The sequence below is a fragment of the Athene cunicularia genome (assembly GCF_003259725.1).
Source record: "Athene cunicularia isolate RWA chromosome Z unlocalized genomic scaffold, athCun1 chrZ_part3, whole genome shotgun sequence".
Taxonomy (NCBI): Eukaryota; Metazoa; Chordata; class Aves; order Strigiformes; family Strigidae; genus Athene; species Athene cunicularia.
In genome coordinates this window covers 1,131,465-1,155,166 of record NW_020799144.1, presented here as the reverse complement: position 1 = coordinate 1,155,166, position 23,702 = coordinate 1,131,465, and the positions used below count along the sequence as shown (strand labels likewise).

The window sequence follows — 23,702 nt, the reverse complement described above, 5'->3', positions numbered from 1 at the left end:
ATCTATGTTGGATGAATGGCTGAAATACACCAGTGTTTCTGAGTGCCATTGCTAAAACCAAGTTAGAAAAAGGAGACTGGGAGGGTAATAGTGTATGGACTTAGATTTCAGCCTTTATAGTCTTAACTTGTGGAATAGAGGCTGCAGCCACGAATCTAGACAGAAACTTAGTTAATGCCAGTGTTTTTTCTGAAAACTAGCCAAATACAGGCCTGAACTTTGCTGCATTCAATTCCATTTCCTACTGTGGTCAAGTGTCAGAAAATCAGTTTTCCCACAAATAATTGAGCAAAAAGAGAAAGACATAATTTCACTAAACCATATTGAAGGCTTTTTTTTCCAATTGTCTAGCTGAAATAAATTAAGACTGCTTGCAGTGACGCAAAGCTTCTACATCAGCTGTTCAGCAACTGTTCATTGCTAAAGAGGCACAACTGCCATCTGCCTCAGTCAGCTAGCTAGTCCTCTCTTAGTATCTGGCATTGCATTAGAAAAAGTGGCCTTTAACAGTTTTTAATGCTGGTAAAATCTAACATCCGCTATTTTTAGTGTATTCCTGACCATAAAGGGTTTTATGATTTTTATTTCCTAAGTGATTCATGTAATTGATCTCATTGCAGGTAAAAGAACTGAATAGAAATAATTTATTTTAAAGAGGCTTTAAGCAAAATTCTACATTTTTCTTTGGAAGATATCGGGTACAAACTGTAACAATATTTGAAAAGCAAGTCAGGTTTTTAGAGTTATGTTAATTCTATCTTTTATCCCTTGGTCCTTTTACATTAACCTAACCTTGCTGTAGAAGAGGCAGGCGTGCTTCATCTTGGTGAAGATTTTACAGTGTATGTTTACTTGCAATGCAGGTATATAATTCCTAAATCAAGAAAGGAGAGAAAAAACCCCAAAATCCTAACACTTTCAAACTATTCTAGTCTAGAAAAATCAGTGCAAGTGGCAAAACCCATTGCCAAGATAATTTTAAACTCCTAGACTGGGGATGCTGCTCCTTCATGATATCAGATATTTTAAGGTTCTCTGCATCAAGGAGCCAACCCACCATTGTCACAAGATCAAGCAATGAAGAAATGCAAGGGAGAAAAGCTGTCACTGGCTTTGATTTGTGTGAACATACGGCTACTGTCCAGCTCTTTTAAAGCAGGCATATTATTAAGTGTTCTAAAGAAGTTTTTCTAACCAGTTTCTGTAACGTTATAATTTACTGTAATAACAGTGAGAGCCTTTCAAGCTCCTGGAAACCTCCACAGTTTGCAACCTTTGCTGCAAAAATAAAGAGACATCAATAAGGATTTAAAGATGCTCCAAACCCATAGGGAACATGGATGAATATACAGTGAAGCTAAGGTATTGTACATGAAAAATAAAACAATTTGTTGCTATTAGGTTGAAAAAGTAGAACTTCAAACTCAACTTATTTAAGCATTTTCATACCTCAGACTGAAGAGACTAAATAGGGGATACTTTAGCAGGCACATTAATGCCTAGCAGAATAAGATACTAGTGTGTTGAATACCACTCTTACAGACACAGCAAATACAGTGCCAGCTTATGCAACCACTTGAAGTCAGACACCAGATCAGCTTTGCACAGATGCAAGATACTGAGTATAACAATGTCCTCCATGCCTGTGCACCATCACATAATGCTCTTCACTCTTGCCTTATGGTCAGCCTACTTACAGGATGGGACTCAATATATACTAAAATGTTTGTCAAAAATGAAGGAAGATGATATGACATAATTAGCATTTGCTTACAATAGAAGACATTTTCCCTGGCCTATATATGAGATGGTAGTTTTAAGACTATACTAAATAAGTATTAAATTCAATAAATATTATGGTAATAAAGAGTTTAACAGCTAGGACATGTAAGCTAATATAATGAACAATTAAGTGATGAAGCTCTATTTTGTCACACTTTTTCCCAATTATTCTTCTTGTAATTTACACTGCTTTGTAGAAGACAAGGGGAACTGTGGAGACATTCCGAAAGAGGTTTCAGCGAAGTCTAGTATATAAGCAATCTGATTACACTTTGATATGCAAGAAATATTTTGGCCTATGTATATAACAAACAGGAAGAAATTATACCCATTAAAAATTACAAATAATTTGCGATTTTAATGTATAAATACATAAGATTAATCCTGAAGCAGTAACTTCTCTGTTACTTCATGTTTGAAGAGCTCTCCTGTAAACTCAACTATTTCTAATAAGCTGTCATCATCCAGACATAGGATAAATGAGAAGCATCTGAGGTGCAGCGTGTGTAGACACCGCTCAACACTCAGTTTGGCTGCAGGCTTCATTTCCTTCCCTGCAGGAAGCATGAGCTCCTCCAAATTAAGAACACCTAAATTGTATGCTGCAGAAAGAAGACAACCTTTGCTGTTAAGATTCATAGAAACATAGAATGGTTTGGGTTGGAAGGGACCTTAAAGATCATCTAGTTTCAACCCCCCTGCCGTAGGCAGGGACACCTTCCACCAGACCAGGTTGCTCAGAGCCCTGTCCAGCCTGGCCTTGAACACTGCCAGGGATGGGGCAGCCACAGCTTCTCTGGGCAACCTGTGCCAGTGCCTCTCCACCCTCTCACTGAAGAATTTCTTTCTTATATCTAATCTAAATCTACCGTCTTTTAGTTTAAAACCATTAACCCTTGTCCTATCCCTACACTCCCTGATAAATAGTTCCTCCCCATCTTTTCTGTAGCCCCCTTTAAGTACTGGAAGGCCTTTATAAGGTCTCCCCAGAGCCTTCTCCAGGCTGAACAACCCCAACATTCTCAGCCTGTCCTCATAAGGGAGGTGTTCCAGCATCTGATTATCTTTGAAGCCCTCCTCTGGACTCACTTGAGCAGGTCCATCTCCTTCTTATGTTGGTGCCCCCAGAGCTGGACACAGCACTGCAGGGGGGGTCTCCCAAGAGCAGAGTAGAGGGGGAGAATCACCTCCCTTTGACCTGCTGGCCACACCTTTTGATGCAGCCCAGGATACAGTTGGCTTTCTGGGCTGCAAGTGTCCGTTGCTGACTCATAGTTACCATCAACTCATATCCCCCAAAGTCCTTCTCAGCAGAGCTGCTCTCAATCCACTCTTTACCCAGCCTGTATTTGTGCTTGGGATTGCCTCAACCCATGTGCAGGACCTTGCACTTGCCCTTGTTGAACTTCATGAGGTTTGCACAGGCCCATCTCTCAAGCCTGTCAAGGTCCCTCTAGATGGCACATCCCTTCCTTCCGCCATGTCAACAGCATCACAGCTTGGGGTCATCAGCAAACCTGCTGAGGGTGCACTCAATGCCCATGTCTCCTATGAAGATGTTAAACAGCACTGGTCCCAACATCGAACCCTGAGGAACACCACTTGCCACTGCTCTTCACTTGGACATCGAGCTGTTGATAGCAACTCTTTGATTGGAACCATCCAGCCAATTCCTTCTCTGCCAAGTGGTCCGACAATCAAACCCATGTCTCTGCAATTTAGAGACAAGGATGTCATGTGGGACAGTGTCAAATGCTTTGCCCAGGTCCAGGTAGATGACACAGGTTGCTCTACCCTTAGCCATGAATTCTGTAACCTCATCATAGAAGGCCACCAGATTTGTCAGGCACAATTTGTCCTTAGTGAAGCCATGTTGGCTGTCACCAATCACATCCTTATTTTCCATGTACCTGAGCATAGTTTCCAGGAGGATCCACTCCATGATCTGGTCAGACACAGAGGTGAGACTGACGGGCCTGTAGTTCCCCACGTCCTCTTAATTTATTTAAAAATGGGGAAATTATATTTGCCTTTAACAGTCAGCAGGACCTTTGCTGGACTGCCACAACTTCTCAAATATGATGGATAGTGACTCAGCCACTTCATCCACTATCCCCCTCAGGACCCACAGATGCATCTCATCAGGTCCCACAGACTTGTGTACCTTAAACAAGTATACGTTTCCTAAACCTTGTAATTTTAATGACTGACAGCAGCAGAGCCAAATTAAAAAAAAAACCAAACCAACACAAAACCCAGTTAAATTTAGATTCTACCAGCTTTCCTTCCTCAGGTTTGCTGCTCCCATTATTCCAAAGGTCACTTCACTCTGTAACTCAAGATCTTGTAAAGGTTGTCAACAGATAAGGCAGAACTTGTTCAGAAAGGGTCTAAGGGGTCTCACTGAGTCCTCTAAAGATAAAAAGAATCCTCCATATTGCCAAACTCAAGGGACCCAGAGGAAAGAAAAACAAATTAGGGTAATCCTCCCTTCCCCAAATTCAAGCCTTTTCAACATTTCCCTGTTCCCTATAGACATGGCTTTTGCAGGAGGACCATCTTGGCTTTCAGAGGTGCTGAACATCTTTGATTCCATAGTTTATGACAGCCACCCATCTCACTCAGCTCATCCTTCAGAAGGACATGAATGCATGCCCTTCATCACAAACTGCTTTGTGATACCTGATTTAACATTCTAGTTCTAGATACTCTCCAGTATCTCAGATGGCATTTAGGCTGTTCAAGTTATTTCTTAAGATCTTCAAAAGAACCTGAAACAAAATAATTCTGTCAAATTAGATCAGCCAAAATGAAAGCTATGTAAAAACCAATGATTTCACAAGCTTCCTTGTCATCAAAATACTGGCTTTTAAGATCCAGCCTTTGAGAAAGACAAAATTGGGCAGAGCAGCAAGTAGGAGGAAAGGAAAGTATAAGTTTTCATTCTTGGACCTGGAAGTTAGAAGTTTCTCTCAACTACTAAGTTTTTTAAAGTGAGTTTTCTGTATTAAAAAAAAAAAATCACACCTGAAAAAAATAAAATCTTGATCTCTCAAAAATGACGCAGTTATCTTGATTTCTTGCATGAAGAAATTGCTGCCAGAAGGAATTCAGAATTGAAGTAGCTGAAGAAGTCCAGGTGAAAAACAGAGATATCTTGGAAGTGCTTAATAAATTCAACCACAAAACAAAGTGTTACAACAATGGAAATTTAGTGAACAAAGGTCAAAAATCAAGAAGGGTATCCTAGCTCCACCTGTGAATTTTACTGTAGAGGGAAGCATCTCATATCATAACAAAAGCAAATGGGACAGATAAAAAGATGAGTGGGAGCAGCAAATTGATTCCTCAGTTTAAATGTTAAAATCAGACGGCCTGTGTTTTATTTTGTAATTAGAACTGTAATGGATCATTCTGGCCAAAATGCAAGCAAGATTTGCTATAGATGCATTTCCAGTCTCTTTCACATATGAAAAAATATTTTTTTGACATTTAGCAGAACACCTTTCCCCTAAAATTATTAGTTTTAGGTACATTGTAAAATGCTATTGAGATATTGAGGGTAGAGTTCACTGAATGCTGTTGGTTTATACTGTATGTTTATATTGAAGTAGAGCTGGGTAGTTATTATCATAGTGTACAAAAAAATCTGTTATCTAGGGGCCTCAGACTGAAAAGTAAGTGTCTTCCTGGAATAAGGCCACACAAAACAGAGGGCACGACCCACTCACTGACCTGTCAGAGCAGCTATGCACATGAACTGGACTCAGTTGCCAGTTGTGCTCCTTCTCCCTCACAGCAGACTGTGAGTAGCAAGAAGGAAAAATAATCACACCAGGAAAACAAAGAATACAGTCCTGCTCACTCCTCCACACTAACTTATGGAGGTCAATGAATTTACAGCACTGAAAGATTCATCTCCTCTTTTTTTATTGGGGTAGTAAACTCAAAGTAGAAGCTGTAGGGCAGAAGCAATGGGAAGACAACACAGAGAAGCTACATGCCTGTTAAAGGAGAAATTAAAACTGCTACTTGGTATTAACAAGTTCTAGTGAAATACAGTACTTGAAGTTTTAAAGTGCACCTTACTCAGCCTAGAACAGTTTTCAAGCTTCATTCTGCTCATCAAAAATGTCTTCATGTTACAGAGGTTCATGAAGTCAGCAGGTATTGTATCAAATATGCTGCAGTTCTCATACTGACTCACTATCATGGTTTAGGCCCAGAGGGCAAATGAACACTAAGCAGCCATTCATTCACTCCTTTAGTCCCAGTGCTGGGAAGGAGAAAAATTAAACAAAAAATGTCTCGGGAATTAAGATCAGGACAGGGAGGTGTTACTCACCCATTTAAACAGTCGCAGGCAAAAGACAGACATCAGGGGAAGAAAACAAGAACATCACTTTAATTCAAACACTAACAAAACCAACACTTGACAGAATGGGACAGTGAGAAAAATTACTATATCTCAAAAACATCTCACCCCACCTCTCCCTTCTTCCTGGGCCCAGCTTTTTTTTCCTGATATTTCTACTTTCTTCCCCAGTGGCACAGGGGGAGGGGATGAGGGGTGCACTCAGTCTGACGCTCCTTCCTCCAAGGTCAGGAGGAAGCACTCCTCTGCATTCTTCCCACCACCCCATGTGGCATCCCTGTGATGGGAGACAGGCCTCTACAAACTTTCTCTGCAATGAATCCTCCCCATGGGGTGCATTCTTCTCCAGATGCTCCTGTTACCCTGAACAAAGGACTTTGTTCAGAGTTGCTTAATTTTTATGTATTTACTATCCATAGGAAATAATGTATTGTTTACTGGGAATTGTAGGCTGCAAAACTGTTTCCCATTACACATTGCAGGCCCCACAAATGTTTCTCATTGTACCCAAGGACACATAGTGTATATTATCGTCCATACAAATGTTTCTCGTCAAATACAAGAACAAACTGGATGGATCAGATAGGTCAGTCTGTTCTTCAAATGATCAACAATAATTAATAAGGATCTAATCAGAAGCTACTGTCCTTGAAAAAGAGAAACATCCTGGACCATGGAAGTTTGTTAAAATTTTTTGTGTAAATCAGCAGTTTAAGATCCTGAAACACCCTCACCCTTTTAGCTTGCACAGAAAATTGGAGCGAGTATGTTACTAACCAACAAGGGATAGAAGTAATAAGTAATTAACCAATAATCATTATAGTAAATACGTAATCCTGTAGTTTGGAATATATAAATACTTTGAAGTTCTTTTGTGTGGTGTGCTTGATTTGTGGATGCTTTCCACCTAGCACCCTGCACAGAATCAAGCAGTATCTCCTCTCTAAACTAATCTTGGTTTCCAGAGTCTTTATTTCCGGTAACATTCCAGCATGGATTGCCTCCACGTGTTGCAGTCTTCCCAGTGCCCAACTACAACAGTGCGGGCTTCTTCTACCCACAGAGTCCCAGGGGTCCTCTACAGGCTGCAGGCAAAGCTCTGCTCTTCCTGTGACCTTCATGGTTGGCAGGGAGGCGGCCCTGCTGTTACTGTTTTGTTATTAATTTGAGCTGATTTTCATGATTTGGATTTAAATAAGAAATGATTTAGAGTAACCATACAACCAGTTATGCTGCTATACAGTCCTTTGTAAAGTCCCAGGCTAAGGCCACATAGGCTGGTAATAATCATTAACCAGATTTCTGTTCTAATAAGATTCATGATGAGGTACCACTGTTAGACTGTTCAGTAAGGACAATTTATTGCCCTGTAAACCAGGTGTTCTAGAAGTTACATTGTGAAAGGGACTAAAAGCATGTTAAAATCACAATGTGAGCCAAAATCCTTGAGCCAAGGACATTGGGGGGTCTTTCTTTTAGGTCAGTAGTCCGTGGTGGTTGCCAAACCTGCCCCCCGACTCATTTCAGGACTCAGGTGCGCATGACTGCAAAGAGGTGGGAACATGAAGATGAGTTACAGAAATTAGCATGTTTATATATGAGATCTTGATTAATATGTATTAGTGTATCCTATATAATCAGCACGCTACACGAGTTAGGTGTGCGTTGTTGGTGAGACGACTCCCCTGCGCACCCAACCATTAATAAAGGAGTGTCTGCTTATCTACATCACATTGGTGTCAATAAGTTCTTCTATCATGTTCTGGTGACACTGCCATCTCACCATGGGATACAGGGGGTATCTGTGTTACTCTAAAAGCCGGCAGAGGAACACTCTTAAGACTCATTTTGGAGCGTTAGAAAGCAGCATTCTTTATTGCAGCGCTGGGTGCACATGCAAATAGCTTCACAAAGGTGAGTGCACCCCCGTATCTGTAAGTGGCAGTTAATATACAGTCAGATTATACATGCTCATAATTTTTCCAAGAAATTAGTTACATTAGATTTCCTGGAATTAACTGCAATATCTACATCCTAATTATGCATGCGCTTCCTTGCTGGGTTGTGGTCTCGAGGGGTCCCCGGTGGTCATTGGTAGTCTTCCTCACCATGTCTGCTGGTTGACCTCAGTGCTCACTCAAGCTCACAGAGGTCTGTTTAGGAGGAGTTGGGCAGCTGTGTTGTATCTTGAGCTGGTTTGTTTTAATTTGTCCTGAGCTTGTTCCTGTTATCTTCAAGAATAGGCCCCAACTGTCTTATTGTCTTATTTCTGTTCTATTCTGTCTAATTGTCTTATTTCTGTCTCCAAACCCCTTTCTTCTTCACAAAAGCACCAACCTTCAGCTGCACATTTCAGAAGCTACACTGACATTGACCTACTTCATTCTCAAAAAAAATATTTAGCAAGACAAAAAAACAAGATGAAGAAAAAAAAAATTGTTAGCAAGATGTTTTGGCTTACATCTGCACCAGTGCACCTCCCCCCGCTTCCTTCTCCTTCCTTCCACTGACCTTGATGTTTGCATATGTGTCCTCCTTGAAACTCCTTCGTAAAGTCCCCCTGCTCCTTTCTCTGTTATCACAGAGGCATAGCCATTATCGTTAATTGTCTTGTCCTTGGCCAGAGGCAGGTCTGACTAGGAGCCAGGGGAGCTTCAAGAAGCTTCTCATAGGGGCTGCTGCTGTAGCTCCCTCCCTGGCTACCAAAACCACCACCACACAAACCCAGCACACTCACTGACAGTTTCTCCAGGCAGATTAATTTGTCCAGTTTTGAAAAAAGAATTTCTGCAATGAAGCCAGACAAATGTACAATGAAATTGTGTTGATCTGCTCAGTCCCTCTGTTCTTCTGACAATTTGCCAAGGTTTCTGTATCTGAACTTCACTATCTCACATCCTAACATCTTTGGCTTCCCTTCTCTTGACTGCTTCTTCCTATCCTCTTTGTACCACTGCCCTTCCCTGCCAACCGATTCTTCACTGAGGCTTCTGCTGCTTGCAGCCTGAGCATACGTCTGCTAGAATCCCATAAAGGCTCATGTACTGCCCAATATTCTGTTTTGAAAGCCCAGTGCAGACCTAGTCAGATTGCTCCAAGCAGAAAGCGCATGTTTGTTGGTGCCTCCTAGCTTGTCCTCTGTATTGCACAGAGAACTGCTAAAGTGCAGTGCCGCCCCTGTAGTGACATACACCTCTTAGATCAAAAGCCAGTATTGAGGTCATAGTCTGAAATTAGGGGCCAGGATGGAAATCCATTAATGCATAATGGCTGCCTATCCTCTGAAATGCATATAGTAGAAGACAGCTTTATTATTCATGTATATGGAGCTGTTCAGATGTCAGGCACTAAGCAGAGAGGAAGAAAAAGGGAACTAGAAAGAAAAGTTACATTCTGCCAAAATTCAGTATGCTGTATCTGGCATTTCTTTTTCATCTATCTCAAGACATTCCACAAAAGACATTAAAAGAAGTAATTCTTGATCTGTTATCCTCAAGTTAGGAGGATGGAAATTAAATTTTTTTAAAATGTTCCTTGAACTGTTCAATAGCAGGTTGGATAACTTCTACAAATCCAAGACTCTTATGCAGCTGAAGTTCAATATAACCCAAACCAGAAAACATTAAATTTCTGAGGTCAGCTTCCTGAAAGGAACTATGTTGCTGAACGTACATTTTAAAAGCAGCATCTTCCCTGTGTTAAGTAGGAGAGGACACACAATGGAATCTGGTAGATGTCCTTGCACCTGTGAAAAAAAGCTGATAGTTTTTTTCATCTTCTTTCACTTTTTCACAGAATCACAGAATTGTCTAGGATGGAAAAGACCTTGAAAATCATCCAGTCCAACTTTGCGCTATGTCATTAAAATGTGTAAAAGCAGGAGCATAATCCCTGTCAATTATTGGCATCTCCAATGAAGAATAGCTAGGACCTATTTCAGATATATTAAATTCTTGTTTGTGTTCACTTCCTTGTCCTGCAACCTGAAAACTACTGAGTAGAGACAGTGATTCTGGGTAATCCTGAAAAAAACACAACTTAGATTTCTGTGGTGATAAAAATGGACTTAAAAAAATACCTTTGCTTCTTAGGAACTAAAAAGCACTACAAAACAGTACTACTCTCATAAACTACAGAACTAGCAAAGTCCAGTAAATACTGAATGAAAACTGGAAGAAGCAGTTTTGGATCAATAAAACTTAACTGGTCAATGAAGAACATACTTATTGGAAGGGCTGAATGTTTCTGCAGATGTTAATTTTCTGACTAGCTTTCCAATGACTCCTTGCAATCTATCAGTTTAAATAAATATGATATAATTTTGGGGACTGCTTTGGAGAAAAGCTGCAAGTGTAGACCTATAAAAAAGCTATAGCACCCAGCTCTAGTCTAAATGTGTTGACTTGCCGCAAGTACTGAAGCCCTTACTCCAGTTTTTCTTTTTCATCAGAAACCAGGAGTTCAGTCTTCTCCCTGCAACAAACTCCTGGAACAAGAGGTGAAAGAATTTATAAACTGGATGAAGCCTTTGAGCAGTAAATTTGCTCAGTAAACCCAGCCTAACATCTTCATCTCCATCAACTCCTGCTTCAGATCACACTCAGTGAAGTCAAAGGATGGCTTAGAAAGACTTGTTAAGGCAAGCTCATCACATGAGGAAAACATAGCTGGTATATGTTCTCTTTCTTCACTGCATTTTAGTAAGTGACAGAGCAGATGATAGGCTTTAAAAATAGCCTTATAACTGATTATGTTATGCTTTGGGTGCTGTACCCAATATGCAGTGAGAGACCCCATAAAAAGTGGTGTCTTTTCAATGGTCTGCATAGACTTTCAAGTACCAACCAGCTGAAAGAGAAGCTGCTTCACAAGGTCAATATTGTAGGAGAAATTTCTTTAGTACACACCCAGTGATGGACAGAGGGAATTCTGCAGTGCTTAAAGTGGTCGTTGCAAAGTTCTTTTACAATGTGGGGCACTGAATTCATCTTACTATACTCATCCAAAAGAATTAAGACCTGTTTTTTCAGTGGATGAATTACATCTCTTAGAGTTGTTGCTGTTAATGGTCCCACAAATCCTATTGGAAGATTGCATATAATATCAACCATGCTCTGATCTGACCTTGCATAACTCAGGGAGCGATAAAATACGAACTTAAACCTGTTCAAAATGGGGCAGCAGCCTGAAGCTCAAAGAAGAGCTATCTTCCTGAACAATGCTGTTTTTTCACTTCTTGCTGCACCTTCCAGCACAATGGCAGAGTTAAGGTTTGCAAGGATTTAATGAAGAAAGAGCTGCTGTAGTGAGTGATCGTTAATATCCTTTGAGACAACTGATAGGATCCTACAGAGTAATTTCAAGTCAATAGCCAAATGGTTTGAGTTCCCAAAGGAAAACTATTTACTGAAGCTGTTATCACTGTGAACCTCTGTAAGTTGTTTGGCCAAGTTCTTTGCTTCTTGAAGACACTGACTTTCAACAGGTATCCTGTCTGCAAAAAGGATGACATTAAGTAATAAAAATTAGTGAAAAATTGATTCTGTATACAAAAGCCAAATATAGTCAGCTGTACATTAAATTGGAGTAATAAGAACCTGAGATTTCCTAGATAATGGAAAAAAATGTTATAACAACTTCTGTATAAACCAAATTCCCAGGTTCTCTTCGTTCTACTCAGTTGGCTTTGCACCCATGTTGTTTAATGTGGGGTTAGTTTGTGTGTAGCAAGTAATCAAGTGATATATTTGAGTTAAAAAGCTTTGATGGACATGACCTAGCTCTGTTCAGAGACATGCTGGTGTCTCAGTGCAACAATCCCTGGCCTTCCAAGGTCTGGAAAGAATAATTAGCTTAGATGCAGCACTGTGTCAATAAACAAGTGGACTACCAGCCTCACAAGTAGTCTCAGAGAGTGGTGCAGAAACATTCAGTTGGCACCATGCAAACATAGTAATGTTAAACTTGACCTAAACATCCTTTCTGGACACAAATTAACTTCCTACAGAGCTGCTGAGTCTCTGCATCACACTCTCTAAAGCTGTTGCTCTGATAGGGTTTCTAAGTTTTTGTACAGAGCATCAATTCTGTATAGAGCTATTCCACAAAATCGATAATCTGTCCCAAAATAAATGTATCAGAGCTGTACTTTGGTATTTTCAAATGGCTGAAATAAGGCAAATGTACTTTTACATTAATATAATTATACAGATATGCAGTATATGTATTGTCAAAAAAACCCACAGTAATCTGTCACTCATATGAAGCATCATTTTATTCTCTGCATATTCAACTTAAGTACAATGAACCCCACAAATGTTCACTGACTTCCTGCACTTTTACTAAGAGATGACACTAGAGAGCTCCTTTTCTGAAGAATTTCAGACAAAATAGTGTATACTTATGCCGTAGCCTGGGGAACTAGGGCTTCCTACCAGAAACAGCCTCAGTTACTTGCAGTAAAACGGAGATATGCATGTTGGTGAATACAAAGAATCTTCATTAATAAACTGGCAGCTATGACTTTTATTGTTCCCTCCACCATTTCAGTAACATGAGTTTAAAACTATTATTATGCTTTCATAGCTCTAAAACATGCTTTCAGTGCCTTCAAATCTTACAAAATGCCTCCATCTGATACATGTATATCTCAAATAGTTTTGGCATTTCTGGTTGTCAATAATAGACATTTCTGGATTTACTGAAGGCTAGTAAAGAAAGTGTCTGGGCAATACAACTATAGAAAATTTACTTCTGAGTTATTAATTCTGTGCTTGCACATCAGTACTATTCTGCAGCAACTCAGTAAAACTTATTCTGAATGAACTCTTTGCTCAGAAGTTCACACATAGGTATCAGCAAAACCACTCCCTTGAAATAGCCATAGTATTTGGAAAAAGGAAGCACCAGAAGCAAAAGACAGTGGAAGGTTATCCCTGCTTGAAGTGCTAAGGCTTGGACAACTGGCCCAAGCCAGATTTGACCTATAGATGTATCCTGTATATTTGATAACTGATAACCACTGTGCTAATAGGTATTATACTAAGTTATAACAAACTACCTATTCTGATGTAAAAGGTCGACGTGTTGAAGCCTGAGCAACAGGCCCTGAACTGAAACTGCTAACCTGGTGTGTAATCATTAGTGTAATATGCATAGAAGATGTAGCTTAAACATCATAAAACATGTGTATCTTGAATATATCCTTATCTTCCTTTGTGTGTGGGCAAGATAACAGGGCCACAGAGACAGTTATCTGGCACTGTGACCTGATGTGTGACCTTGATCATAAATCAACTAGATAAGCAGGGAAACTCCCTTTGCTTCTCCCTTGAGCCCTGACCAGGCTCTGGGGGAATCTAATGTGAGATTGAAACCAGATTATTTCTGCTTAAAATGAAGGTGCCAGATATTCTGGCTTGCTGATTTTTGGGTATATATATGGCTGGACCCGCTCACAGCTACTTTGGAAGCCTCACCTATGGATGGAGGCACCGCGTAGGATTTCCCCCTTGCCGGGACAGGCTCTTCAAACCCTTGCTGCAACCGGGGCTGCCCAGCCACTGCGGGGCTGGGTGATGGGAACGTGCAAGTGGTGATGGATGGTACACTGTTTGTTCATCAAAAGACGTAATGATGTGGGGCTAAAACTACCAATCTCTCTATATTGACCAGGCCTCTCCAGGTCCACAAGAGGAGACCTCAGAGGGATCAAAGGCATGACACCCAAGATACTAAAGGAATTAACACTTAGAGAAGAAGTAAGACTTTTTAACCATACTAGGAACCCACCAATTATCTTAAGAGTATGGATAGCGTTGTGGATAATTGTTTGGCTCATTTTTTCCGTAAATGCTGAAACATTTAGGAATAACCCTCATAAGCCCTATAAATCGTCTTTGATACTGTAGCAGAATCAATGAGTAATCCAGACACAGGTAACCACAGGCTCACTAAACTTTACCCCTCCATTATGAGATTGGCAGCTCATATTCCATACCATCCCCAGTCGAGTAATAAGGTAGAAAAGATCAATCTTTTGATCAAACAACAAATTGTGAAACTTGGATAGGAGACTAATTTGGCTTGGCCTCTATCTCTCCCTATAGGTCTTTTACGAATATGAACCAAGTCTAAAGCGAGATTAAGACACAAACGAGGTCAGATGCTGTATCACCTTAGAAACTTTATTCTCTATAACAACTGATCAGAGCGATAGGACAGAGAGGAAAAGAAGGAAAAGGTCAGAATCCCTAAGCAAGAACACGGTAAAGGCGCAACTAATTACCACCACCACGACCAGGGATCCAGCGATGTTCTGGTGGCTTGATGATGCTCCACTTTCTTGGCTCCGTGTTAGTCTCCACCAAACAGCATCCTCTAACAATCATCTTCTTCAGTTTCTCTCTCAGAGGAGTACGTAGTCTGTCCTTTTATAGTCCCCGTCCCCACGATTTATCCGCCCATCTCCATGGGGCTCGTTGCTCTATATGCTGCCCCATGGTCCTCCGTACGCGCATGCCCAGGTGTCCATGGTAGTCGTGCTGGTGAGGGGCCGATCTGCGGCGTCTTCATCCTCGCCGTGGTTTCCCCTCCACCTGGCTTGCGTGCAGGTGCAGTTCGATGGGTGCTGGTAAGGCTGCTGTTGTTTTTTGCCTTTAGCGGATGTTGTAGTTTAGTCAGGGACTATTTGTCTCCTTCTAAACGTACTCCTCCTCAACAACAGGATGCTGTTGCCAGGAAGTGGTGTTCATGGAGGCAGCAATGCTGAGACAAATCAAAAGTCCAAAAAGTCCCTTACACCACCCCGTGGCTCAACATTGCTGCCATCATGGTGGTGTGAAAGATAACAGTACAGAAAGAGAAAGAAAAAAGATAGAAAAAGTGCAATATCATAACTAACAAGTATATATATATATTTTAATAGTATTCTTTACTACAAAACATCTTAGTTTAACAAGTATATATTTTTAACAATATTCTTAACAACTATAAACATTTTTATCTAACAAACATATAACCTGGCACAATTTTAACAAATATAACATTTTATAAACTGATTTTAAGGCCCTGCCGAATCAGCAGAGGGATGCAGTGACAGTCTTCAGGGAAAACATTTATAGGGACAAAACAAAAGTATAAAAATAATAAGCAAAATGATTGCCAACAAGGCAAAAAAGGTAACATGAATTAAAAATATTATAAAATATGATCCATTTTTTTTTGTAATTATAAACAACAAAATAGTACAAGCTGATGGTACCCTGCGAGTCCACATGGTCGGCTGCTCCGGTCTGCTGGGATCGGGATCGGCATGCACAGTGGGAAAAAGGCTCTCCGCACCCCCCTTTTATCCCAAAGCGCATGTGTCATTCGAATCTAGAAAATTCTATTGTAACTTCAAACCAAAACAAGTAAACAATATTACTATTTTTAACAATTATTAAAACAAATTAACTTTATAAAACAAAGACATCTTACAAACTAAACTTGAGATTCCAGAGAGTCAGCAAAAGAACACGAAGGCAGTTGAAATTCGGATAAAACAGAAGAACATGACGGTTGAGGCTCAGGCAAAACAGCGGAAGAGGTCAATGGTTGAGGTTCAGGCACAGCAGCAGCAGGAACAGCAGCAGAAGGGGACGATAGTTGAGGAGGAGATGCAGAAGAATCAACAGATTATTGCAGTGGTTGCTGCTGAGGAGATTCAGGTGAAGCAGCAGAGGAACGTGAAGATAACTTACAAAATTGACATTCACACCAACAAAAAAGAAACATATAACAAATAAGGCAATAGCCGATAAAACAAGAATTAAAGCCAGAGCAGAAATGCAATCCATAATGGTTGTGATAGTTTCCAGAGCTCCAAAATGGAATTCCAAATACGCAGCTAGAAAAAGGATTTCCACGCCCCCAGCCCAAAGCGCATGTGTTGTTTAGGCCTAAAACCACCTATCCTAAATAGAAACAGAAGAATAGGAATGAATTTGAAAAGGCTGAAAGAAATGCTACAGCATGAAGATTTACTTCCCATTCTAGAGGAAGTGAAAGAAAAAAAGAGTGGTAGCAGAGGATGGTTCGAATCATAGTTCAGTCATTCCCCATGGCTAACAACACTGTTATCAACCATAGCTGGACCTCTAATTTTAATAATTTTGGTATTAACATTTGAACCTTGTATTTTTAATAAAATAGTAGTAATTGTAAAGAACAGATTAGAGGCAGCCCACTTAAAAGGAGACAGTATGAACAAATTGGGAAGAACAAAACCAAGACAAGTAAAACCCTTATTTTGGAAATAGCAAAAGATGTAATAAAAAGATTTGATGAACAAAATGGTAAAAAGAAAAAGGGGGGATTGTGATGGACGGTACACTGTTCATCAAAATCAGCGAAAAGACAATGGAAAGGTGAACTGTCATGTGAACTATTGCAAATTATATAGAACTAACAGCAAGTGCTTAACTGAACTAACATGATAAAATGATATTGTTTAAAAGAGTGAAAGAAAGGGGGAGGGGGGGCAACAAGAGAGAGAAGTGCCTGTACCTTATAAAGCATGAACAAGGACGTCCAAAAATCACCTTACTCAAGACCAGTAATGAGCCTAGACTGATAAGAGCACTGCAAGCTTGTAAAATCATCACATTCCAGGCGAAGGGTGAAAAGTACACTGTGAGTGTAATAAAACCTATATGATATTTGTTATTCAAATCTCAAGTTATGGTTAAATATATTATTCAGTAAATTAAATATGAAAAGAAATTGTGTTAACATCAGGTTGTATTGTACCTGAACTTTGTTGTGGTCAGACAGTGTTATGCCTCTAAATGTTTTTGCACTTTACATGTAACCTAAGGTTTAAAAAGAGATAAGGCGTTATGTATATAGTTTTTTATGGTTAAAATCAGTTGTTAAAAGGGAGTTAAAATGGCCGCCGTCTTCAGGCCAAATGGTGGTATGTCCGGACATGTCTGGACTATGGCTACCTGCCCACCTGTGCTGAGCCGTCCCCTCCTTCCCCGCGGTGGAAGGCCGGCGAACCTTCCCTGGCCACAAAAACCCCGCGAAGGAAAACCCCGCGAAAAGTTGTTGACGACTTGCAAACCCCTCAGGGAGCACCCCCACCCTCATGAATATTCATGAAGGCTGCACTTTGAAAGGACTCCGTTTCGGGATGTAAGGGGTGTGTCTTGGTGGAGCAAAGCCTCCCCGGCACACCCAGCGCTGTTTTGCTCACTTTCGCTTGATAATAAATTTTACTGACCACTGAAACAAATTTGAAGGTGGTGATTTCATTTTAAATTATGATTAATCCATAACAAATTTGGTGCCGTGACTCGGATCCAGATCTTTTGGTACGAAACCTCAGGTCAGGCGAGGCGCCCTATCTTCGGATAGCCCCAGCCTGGGAATTTCGTGGCCAAACGCTGGATATCCGAACCCCCTTAATTCGGACTCGAGAGTGAGCAAAAGAATCTGCAGAACCCCTTAAATTTCGTGCACAAAGACCGGTCGAAGACTCCAGGGAGCAGTAAGTATTTGCGATACTCCGATTCGGTTGGGGTTGGTGATCCCAGAAGTGTGAGTGAGTGAGAGGTCTCGAAGAGATCACCTGAGTGCGGAACCTGTAGTAGTGCAGTTCTCGTAGCCCACGAGGGAGTGAGTCACGAATAAGGGGAAGCGTGTGTGTGTGTGAAAGAAGGCACTCTGGAAGACGGGACAGAGGAAGAGCAAGCCCTCTGGATCCAAGGGTGGGGGCAAGGGAAAGTTTCCAGATATCCCACCAGGTAGTCCTTTAGGAGTAATGTTAAAGAATTGGAATAATTCCCCAAGAAACAAGGATAAAAGCAAAAAGAAGATGATATATTATTGTATTAAGGTATGGGGAGGACAGCCCCTCCAGAGCCCACATATATTTTGGCCCATGTTTGGGTCCTTTGATGATTGGCTATGTCAAGAACTAAATATGTGGGTAAATAACAAACAACCCAAAAATCTCGAAGAGAGTGAGTATGCTGCTGTCTGGATGTCCCAAACTCCAGAGCCGGTTTCTCTGTTTCCCCTTAAGGAAAAGAAACATGAGAAACCTCGTGTGGAATCAGACGATCACTTATGGCCACCTCCATATGCCCCAAACCATCAAGGACCATCTCCCCAGAATTCAGATGAACAAAATAATTCTGATTCTGACCCTGAATCTCCCAAACCCCCTCAGCGGGTCACCCGAAGTAAGGTTAAGGAAGGGAGATTATACCCTCTTAGGGAGATGTTTGTGCCAGGAGCAGGGGCACAAGGAGAACCAGGAGCAGGGTATGTTGCTGTTCCCCTTAACACTGGAGATGTGAGGGACTTAAAAAAAGAAATGGGGAACCTATTGGAGGATCCAATTGGCGTAGCCAAACGGGTAGACCAATTTCTTGGCCCAAATTTATATACCTGGGATGAATTACAATTTATCCTAGGAATTTTATTTACCATGGAGGAGCGAGATATGATTAGGAGGGCAGGTATGAGACTTTGGGACCAGCAACATCAACTGGGTCCTGCAGCAGATCAGAAGTGGCCGTTATTAAGACCTAATTGGAATAATCAAGACCCAGGCCACCGAACCCATATGGCAGATTTAAGAATGATTATAATTCAAGGAATTAGGGAGTCAGTTCCCTGAGGGCAGAATATTAATAAAGCTTTAAGTGAACAGCAGAAGAAGGATGAAACACCCACTGAATGGCTTGAAAGATTGAGAAAAAGCTTACAGTTATACTCAGGAGTAGATCCTGCCACCCCTGTGGGGCAGGCATTGTTAAAAACTCAGTTTGTGTCTAAGTCTTGGGTAGATATTAGGAAGAAGCCTGTAGGATACATATCTAAACTGCTAGACCCTCTAAGTAGGGGATGGCCAACATGCCTTCAAGCAATAGTGGCAGTGGCCTTGTTAGTAGAAGAGGCTAATAAAATCACATTTGGGGGAGATCTGAAAGTGTTAACCCCCCATAACATCAGAGGAGTGCTTCAACAGAAAGCAGATAAATGGATAACAGACGCAAGACTCCTCAAATATGAAGGAATATTAATACACTCACCAAAGTTAGAGATTGAAGTAACTAGCCTTCAAAATCCAGCACAATTCCTGTATGGGGAACCAAGTGAAAGTTTAAACCATAATTGCCTCCATACCATTGAGGAACAGACAAAAATCAGGCCAGACTTAGAAGAAACAGAATTAAAAGAAGGGGAAAAGCTTTTTGTAGATGGATCCTCTAAAGTGGTAGAAGGAAAGAGAAAATCAGGTTATGCAATTATTGGTGGAGTCACCCTAGAAGTAATAGAGTCAGGACCACTGAGTCCTAGTTGGTCAGCTCAAGCTTGTGAATTATATGCGGTACTAAGGGCATTACAGATTTTAAAAGGAAAAGAAGGGACAATTTATACGGACTCTAAATATGCCTTTGGGGTAATTCACACTTTTGGAAAAAATTTGGGAAGAAAGGGGACTCATTAATTCGCAAGGAAAAGGGTTAATACATGAGTCTCTAATTATCCAGACTCTTCAAGCATTAAGAGGCCCTAAAAGAATAGCAGTAGTGCATATAAGGGGACACCAACAGGGCACCTCACTACAGATCGGAGGAAATATTCTGGTGATCAAGAGGCAAAACGGGCTGCACTACTGGTGCTGACTAACAGAATCAAACACAAACGAACGAACAGAACCCGCTAAATTGGGGTTCACATTCACTAGTCAGGAGAAAGAAAAGTTAGAACAAATGGGAATCAATGAAAAACAAGGAAAATGGGAATTGCCTGATGGGAAGAAGGTTCTCCCAAAGGCAGTGGCTTGGAGAGTTATGAAGGACCTCCATACTAAAACTCACTGGGGAGTACAAGCATTAGTAGATCAGTTTGCTATTAAATACATGTGCATAGGAGTTTATAATGTTGCTAAGGGAATAGTAAAAAGTTGTTTAACATGCCAGAAGATTAATAAGCATCAATTAAGAGAAAAGGTTCAAGGTGGAAGGGATTTAGCTTACAGACCATTCACATTGATTTTATGGAACTACCAAAAGTAGGACGGTACAGATACCTCCTAGTATTGGTAGATCATCTCACATATTATGTAGAAGCCTTTCCCACTGCTCGAGCAACAGCAAACACGGTGGTAAAAATACTCTTAGAAAACATCATCCCTAGGTATGGAAATAGAGAAGTAGTCGATTCCGACAGAGGCCCCCATTTTGTATCTAAAGTAGTTAAAGAGACATTAACTTCCCTAGGGACCAAGTGGGAATTTCACACTCCTTGGCATCCACAAAACTCAGGGAAAGTAGAAAGAATGAATGGGGAAATCAAGAAACAACTTAGCAAATTAATGTTCGAAACAAAAATGTCTTGGGTTAAGTGCTTACCCCTAGTGCTTCTGAATATTCGAATCCAGCTGCGAACCGGTACTGGCATATCCCCAAATGCTGTATGGTATGCCCAATGATATGGAACTTCCCACTGATCACCCGATACTGGAAAAAGACAATTTACAACCATATTTAATAAGCCTCATGAATAGAAGAACTATGCAAAAAGGGGATGGTAGTACAAAGACCACCTTTAGAGATTTTTATGCACTCTATAAGACCTGGAGACAAGGTGTTAATAAAAACTTGGAAAGAATCTTTTCTAACCCCTCGTTGGGAGGGACCATTTCTTGTTTTGCTCACGACAGAGACTGCTGTCCGGACTGCTGAAAAAGGATGGACTCATGCTACCAGAGTAAAAGGACCCTTAACACCTGATTGCTGGGAAGTAGCTAAAACATCAGGAGATCTGAAGCTAGTGCTGCGAAGAAAGAAAGACTGAATGAGTAATGTAATATTTTGTAAAACCTCTAACTGTATTTGTTATTCTTTGTATGTTTTAAATGCACCATTTGTGAAGAGAATTGGTGGACGCACTGCGTTTACGGTTATTCCCCAAAAGGAATACTGTGACCTGTGCTATATAAGGGAAAATTAATTAGTTAAGCCTTACTAGTGGGGGTATTGACGGGAAGAATTATGAGTTCCTTGCAGGCCCCAGAATACTCCAAGTGCCTTGCACAATCCCACAAGTAAAAAGCCCAGAACTGGGAAGCGTTTAGGTGTTGATAGCGAGACCCTAACCTCAAAGAATACGACTGCTGCCGAGAAGATGGAAAGCCCCGCTGCTCTAAGGAGTGGAATAGGCAGAGGAGGCAGAGCCGTATGGAGAGGGAAAAATAAGAAAAGCCTCAAAGCAACCAGTCCAGGTAATTGTGGTGGCAAGGGAAACTGGAAAATATGGAGAAGATCTGGGCATGTAAATCCTGTCGCAAGACAGAGAGGGGACACGTTTATGCAATTGGCTAGTAATTGGAAAATGAACCCACCAATTTTTCTCACTAATAATTATTTGGGCTGTGGGAGGAATCATAACCCCAACCCATACCCAGACCTTAACCCACCAACCATTTAAATGGACCCTTATTAGATGGAAGGATCAAAAAGTGCTTCAGTCTGTAATTACTGCAGGAGCCCCTAGTTTTGAACAGCGTATTTGTTCAATTTTACCATTTCCTGGCTGTTCTCTATCTAAAAGATCCCCAACGTGGGACATTAAACAATACTACTTCTGTCCCAGTTCCAATCCTGGAAAAAGTTATTGTAATCTGCCTGGCTATAACTGTTGTGCATATTGGGGTTGTGAAACAATAGCATCAGACTGGACTCCAAAACCCCCAGATAAATTTCTGCAAGTCACTCGTGGTCCTAAGGGATGTAAGGCCCCAGTTAGAAATTAGGCTGGAGGAGTCATCAACCATGGAACTTATAAGAGTATAATCTTAACTGTGCTTAGTCCTCAAGATTCAGAGTGGATGATAGGAAAAACCTGGGGAATAATGTTGTGGGAAGAAGGAAAAGACAGAGGAGGACTGATTTTTATGAAAGAAATAGCACTTTCGGATGTGGAACCAATAGGTCCAAATCCAATAATTGTGAAGAAAGAACCTCTGTCAGAGAGGGCAGTGGATACTACCTCAATTAGTAGTAGCACAGGGGGAGTGCCAGAGCACTCTCAAGAAATTGAGGCAGCTGCAATTCCTCTTCGGAAGTTATTAATGGCAAGTTATCAATTTCTAAATGGCACGAATTGAAACTTGACTGAGCATTGTTGGTTGATGTTAAGCCTCCATTTTACGAAGCTGTAGGGTAACATCCAAACCAGAGTGTATACACACACACACACACACACACACACACACAGAGCATGTAAACTGCTTCACTAACAGCAAGAGCAAACCTGTACAGACTGTACTGGCTCTCTGGTTGCTCTTCCAGTGACCTTTACAATACTTCTGAGCAGTTGGAACTAGAACGGTGTTTTCAAAAGATACAGCAGTTAGTGTAATGCATTGCTTCCATTGCTTTACATTTAGCAGAAAGAGGAAACGATTTGACAAGCAATCCTTTTGTTTGGAAACTTCGACCCATTTCTACATTTAATTTAAAAATGGGTTTTCACAGAGGCACAACAGCCTATACACTCAAGAAACATAAAGCTATTTATATACTTGTAAAGTAGTAGTAAAAAACCCAGCAAAAGTGTATGTCAACTCTCATCACACAGCAGGAAACTGTCTTAAGATGCTGTCACTCACTCAGGGAACCATTTTGCATGTTCTTCCACAGGACCTTCACTTCTCTCCATTCCTGTAGCAACCTGCACAGTTGAAGCACTGTACCCTATCACCTTCTCCTGCAAGCACCTCAAAAATGGTCATGTACATAATTCTTTTTCCCTTAAGCCAGAAGCATGAAAACTGCAACAATGCATTTATTTCATGAAGTTACTCCAGTGGCCTCTCTCTGTTATTGGAATTACATGCTTTTAAAATCATAAATAATAGATAGTAAATCAAGAGAAATAAACCACCACAGAATTGGGATACATGCCATTATTGTCCTTTTAGTAACACCAGACAAATAAATATATGATTGCCCAGATAATCCTTTCTTCTTTCTGAAAACATCCTCCTTGCAACTCTGTTCTGGCTTTTACCTCAAACAGGGTCATTCCATTTCAATTCCCTTGCTCTGGTTTTTGCAAAGCCATTCTGATTTTGCAGTGCATTACTCTCCATACTGAAAACTAAAGCAAGATTTTAATTAGGTACCAGTATTATCTTAAACCTCCATCACACCTGCATTGGGAAGTGGATCTTTTACTTGTATAACTAACAAACCTGGTTCAAGCCTATATAGAAAACCCCAGCTTTAGCAAGAGCAGTGGCTTTCACATGGACTTCTGCTGGCCAAGTTTTATGAGTCCAGTCGAACTCCTTCAAACTCAAAGATGCTCAAGACAAGATCACCTTTGCAACCAAAGCTATTCAATCAGTTAGGAAAGCTTTAGCCTGCTATCATATTCTCCAAAGCAGAGACAGAAGTAGACTGCAAATATCTCAGGCTTACAGCAAAGCAAAACCACCACTACAGAACTGTATCTTTCATAAAATTAAAAATGTATATTG

The 23,702-nt window shown here is 40.7% G+C and overlaps 2 protein-coding genes across 2 annotated transcripts in view; both read right to left on the bottom strand.

Moving 5' to 3' along the window:
* Positions 1 to 928: 928 nt before the first annotated feature.
* Positions 929 to 23,702, bottom strand: part of NAIP (NLR family apoptosis inhibitory protein) — a 27,809-nt gene continuing 5,035 nt past the window's right edge. The window contains 16 exon segments of the mRNA XM_026866482.1: positions 929 to 1,109; positions 1,111 to 1,226; positions 1,229 to 1,278; positions 4,623 to 4,664; positions 4,667 to 4,734; positions 9,619 to 9,698; positions 9,700 to 9,801; positions 10,415 to 10,497; positions 10,500 to 10,622; positions 10,625 to 10,750; positions 10,753 to 11,048; positions 11,050 to 11,121; positions 11,123 to 11,427; positions 20,569 to 20,676; positions 23,415 to 23,493; positions 23,495 to 23,543. Coding sequence (XP_026722283.1) covers positions 929 to 1,109; positions 1,111 to 1,226; positions 1,229 to 1,278; positions 4,623 to 4,664; positions 4,667 to 4,734; positions 9,619 to 9,698; positions 9,700 to 9,801; positions 10,415 to 10,497; positions 10,500 to 10,622; positions 10,625 to 10,750; positions 10,753 to 11,048; positions 11,050 to 11,121; positions 11,123 to 11,427; positions 20,569 to 20,676; positions 23,415 to 23,493; positions 23,495 to 23,543 — 1,880 coding nt within the window.
* The window catches only part of GTF2H2 (general transcription factor IIH subunit 2), a 23,827-nt gene continuing 21,173 nt past the window's right edge, over positions 21,049 to 23,702 (bottom strand). Inside the window, exon 14 of the mRNA XM_026866600.1 lies at positions 21,049 to 21,059. The gene's annotated coding sequence lies outside the window, so the exon portion shown is untranslated. The remainder of the gene's footprint in view (positions 21,060 to 23,702) is intronic.